This window comes from Otolemur garnettii, unplaced genomic scaffold, assembly GCF_000181295.1.
Source record: "Otolemur garnettii isolate 467f Iridium unplaced genomic scaffold, OtoGar3 scaffold00147, whole genome shotgun sequence".
NCBI classification, from domain to species: Eukaryota; Metazoa; Chordata; class Mammalia; order Primates; family Galagidae; genus Otolemur; species Otolemur garnettii.
Genome location: NW_003852542.1, coordinates 2,568,595 through 2,572,089, shown reverse-complemented (window position 1 = coordinate 2,572,089; position 3,495 = coordinate 2,568,595). Strand labels below are relative to the sequence as shown.

Sequence of the window (3,495 nt, the reverse complement as noted above, 5' to 3'; positions counted from 1 at the left end):
TTTTTTTTTTTTAACAGATTAACCTAAGGGTTCAGATGATTAGGTTACATTGTTTGTGTTTGTTAGGTAGAGTTCAATTTCTGGTTGTGCCCTTTACCTAGGAGATGTGCCTGTCAGGTGAGAGCACACCTATTTTGCTTCTTACATTCTCTTCATTTTTCTTTTAAAAATGTAACCAAACAGCTTAGTGCCTATAGCTTAGTGACTAGGGCGCCAGCCATATACAGTGGAGCTGGCAGGTTTGAATCCAGCCCGGGCCTGCCAAACAAGAATGACAACTGCAAGCAAAAAATAGTTGGGCATTGTAGCTCTGGCTACTTGGAAGGCTGAGGCAAGAGAATCACTTAAGCCCAAGAGTTTGAAGTTGCTATGAGTTGTGACACCGTAGCACTCTACTGAGGGCGAGAAAGTAAGACTCTGTCTCAAAAAAAAAAAAAAACCTGTAGAGCTTGACAAGAAACTGGAAAGCCAATATCACTTACGTTACCAGAAAATACCCCTGTTTCTGGGATGAAACAGATCCAGGGGTCTTTTTAATAAGCAGAAATGGGTAGCACGTGAGGTGGTCCCTTGGATCTGTGTCTTGCTTCAACAGTGTTTGGACAGAACAGACCCAGGGACTCTCTTTTTTCCAGCCTTTGGCAATTTTCCAGTCTCATTCTTTTCCACTTGCAATCTCTGGGACCATCTTCATGGCCATCTCCTGCTTCTAGAGCCAGCTAACACCGTTTTTTTTTTTGTGTGTGGTTAGTTCCTTACTACCGATCAACCATGAGCTCCCAGATTTGTCAAAATTATTCCATCAATATGGAGTTATTCAATCAATTGCCTGGTCAATTTGCATCTGTATACCTCCTACACCTACCTCTCTCTGGGCTACTATTTTGACCGTGACAAAGTGGCTCTGAAAGGCGTGGGCCACTTCTTCTGTGGAGGAGAAACGCGAGGGCTCTGAGCATCTCTTGAAGATGCAAAACTAGCGTGGCGGCCACACTTTCTTCCTGGACATGCAGAAGCCATCTCAAAGTGAATGAGGTACAACCCTGGACGCAATGGAAGCTGCCTTGGCCCTGGAGAAGATCCTGAACCAGGCTCTTTTGGATCTTCATGTCCTGGGTTCTACCTACACAGACCCTCATCTCTGTAACTTCCTGGAGAGTCACTTCCTTGATGAGGAAGTGAGACTCCTCAAGAAGATGGGCGACCACCTGACCAACCTCCACAGGCTGACTGTCCCTCAGGCTGGGCTGGGCGAGTATCTCTTTGAAAGGCTCACTCTCAAGCACAACTAAGAGCCTGCGGAGACCAGTGACCTCTGAGGAGCCCTTTTTAAACTATTAAGGGCTTCTACCAGAGCCTCTTCTCCAGCCACAAGGCAGCTTTTAAACACCTTGCAGTCTTCTCCCAAGCCTTGTACCAAATGGAAATAAAGCTTTGTGCAACTAAAAAAAAAAAAAAAAAAGCAGAAATGAATTTAGATTTTGTGCCCTAGAAATCCTGACCCAGTTGGAAACCAAGAGGCTGGGCAGCATGTTGTAGACTCCTAGTTCCAATGCAAGAGTTAATGTGGTTTGCCTGGCTTGTAAGGCAAGTTAGAAAGGCAAAGGCTAAAGCAGACAAAGACCTGCTTCCTCACCCTGAGCCTATAGCTGGAGGATTGAAGCTGGCCTCCTGCAGAATCTCAGACTTAGAGTCCCTCTCTCCCTCAGCATCCATATTGGCTTAGCATAGCAGTAATTAGATATTTTTCACGAATGACAGTTATAACTGTTAGCTTCTAGACTACAGAGCTAGGTGAGTCATTTTGGAGATGTATTGCTGTTTTCTTCTTTCTGTGTTCTGATTGCTTTTATGGTATTTTGCCCGTGGGGTTGTGGCCTGGTGTTCTTTCCAGTAGGGGCCCTCCCCCTCTACCAGATATCTTCTGCCTGTGCTCACCTCTGAGTTCTAACTTGTGTCTTGGCAGGATTCTAGAACCTGCTTGTGCTTTCTGTCTGGTTTGGTTCTGTTCCAGCCCCTCTCTTAGCCTGTCATTTTCCTTTAGTGTCTGGTGTAGGCTGGACATTGTCTGCCTGTGCAAGCAGTGCGTGGCCATGCGAAGTTCCTCAGCTGTGCCCTGTTTTGCTTGTGGGCAGGAAGGCCAAAGGATGCTTGTGGAGGAGACATAAAATAATATTTTACAGAGAGAGTTATAAAGGTACCATGGTGGTATGTGTTATAAAGGGAAACTTCTATGCTTAGAGTTTTGGGTCTTATGCTGGAAGATGCTGGTTTATTTCAGGAATTTAGAAGTTGGAAATGTGTTTTGGATGAGCTCTCCAACCTCACGGAATTTGCATTTTGCTTTCTGTTTGTGCAGCTATTGTGACTGACGTTTTCCAGGGTTCCATGAGGATCTTCACTAAAAAGCTTCCTCATCCTGATTTGGTGAGTTAGTTGAGTCTGTGTCTTAGGCTGATATATACTGCCTCAGGGGACTAAAGAGAGACAAAGCTGCTCGTCCCTTGAAGAGATGCACCTGCCTTGCCTGTGCACTGTCTGGGTGTTAGAGGTTGGACATAGGCTGCTGGTTTAAGTGGTCTGGCTTCTAGGTGGTGCTGAAGTGTTTTCAGAATGCTCAGCTAAGCTTTCTGGGTAGTCTGAGAGCCTTTTAAATAGTTGGGTGCATATCTTTCTTTGAAGAAAGGTACTTGTGGGTTCTTGAATTGGTCTAACCAGGTGGTATTGCTGCACAGAGAACTGCCCCATCTCATGCACCCCTCTTCATTCCCTTCAGATGAAGGAAATGTCAGGGTAAAAAACATTTCTCTTCCATCTGTGGGCCTCTGTGTTGCTCACACTCTTCCCTTCAGCGTGCGCTCCTTCCTTTCTTTTTCTTCTCCCTCATTTCTAGCCAGCAGAAGAAAAAGAGCAGCTGCTCCATAATGACGAGTACCAGGAGACGATGGTGGAGTCCACTTTTATGTATCTGACACTGGACCTTCCTACTGCCCCCCTCTACAAGGACGAGAAAGAGCAACTCATCATCCCCCAAGTGCCACTTTTCAACATCCTGGCCAAGTTCAATGGCATCACTGAGAAGGTACCCTTTGCACACCTGCCCTGCTAATACTCACCCTTGCTTTCTTGTGACTTTTAAATTTTCTTTTTATCTTTGAGAATCACACATGTATGTGATGTATTTATTCTAGAGTATCAATATATTGTCTTGATGGAGTCTCCCATACTCCCTGGTATTTCTAGCTGGTCAACCTCAACTCTTTAATTTATAGTACTTCTTCCTGTACTTGTCCTGTCTCCATTTTAGGTTTTCTGCTTGCCTCTGGGTAGTGTAGAGAAAGGAGGGGTGTCTAGGATAATAGAAACTCACAAAAATAGGGAAACTTTAAGAAAATGTTATAAGAAAAAGTATTAGATAACATTTTAGAACTAAAATATAAATACAATTAAATAATTTATCATAATATGTATATTACTCTATCAATGTAAAAGTTT

General features: G+C 44.1%; 1 protein-coding gene and 1 pseudogene across 1 annotated transcript in view; both read left to right on the top strand.

Annotated features, from left to right (window-relative positions):
• Positions 1-3,495, top strand: part of LOC100966190 (U4/U6.U5 tri-snRNP-associated protein 2) — a 24,337-nt gene that overhangs the window by 8,331 nt on the left and 12,511 nt on the right. The window contains exons 2-3 of the mRNA XM_023518787.1: positions 2,360-2,427; positions 2,894-3,082. Of these exons, the coding sequence (XP_023374555.1) occupies positions 2,360-2,427; positions 2,894-3,082 (257 nt within the window). The remainder of the gene's footprint in view (positions 1-2,359; positions 2,428-2,893; positions 3,083-3,495) is intronic.
• LOC105887946 lies at positions 576-1,462 on the top strand (annotated as a pseudogene).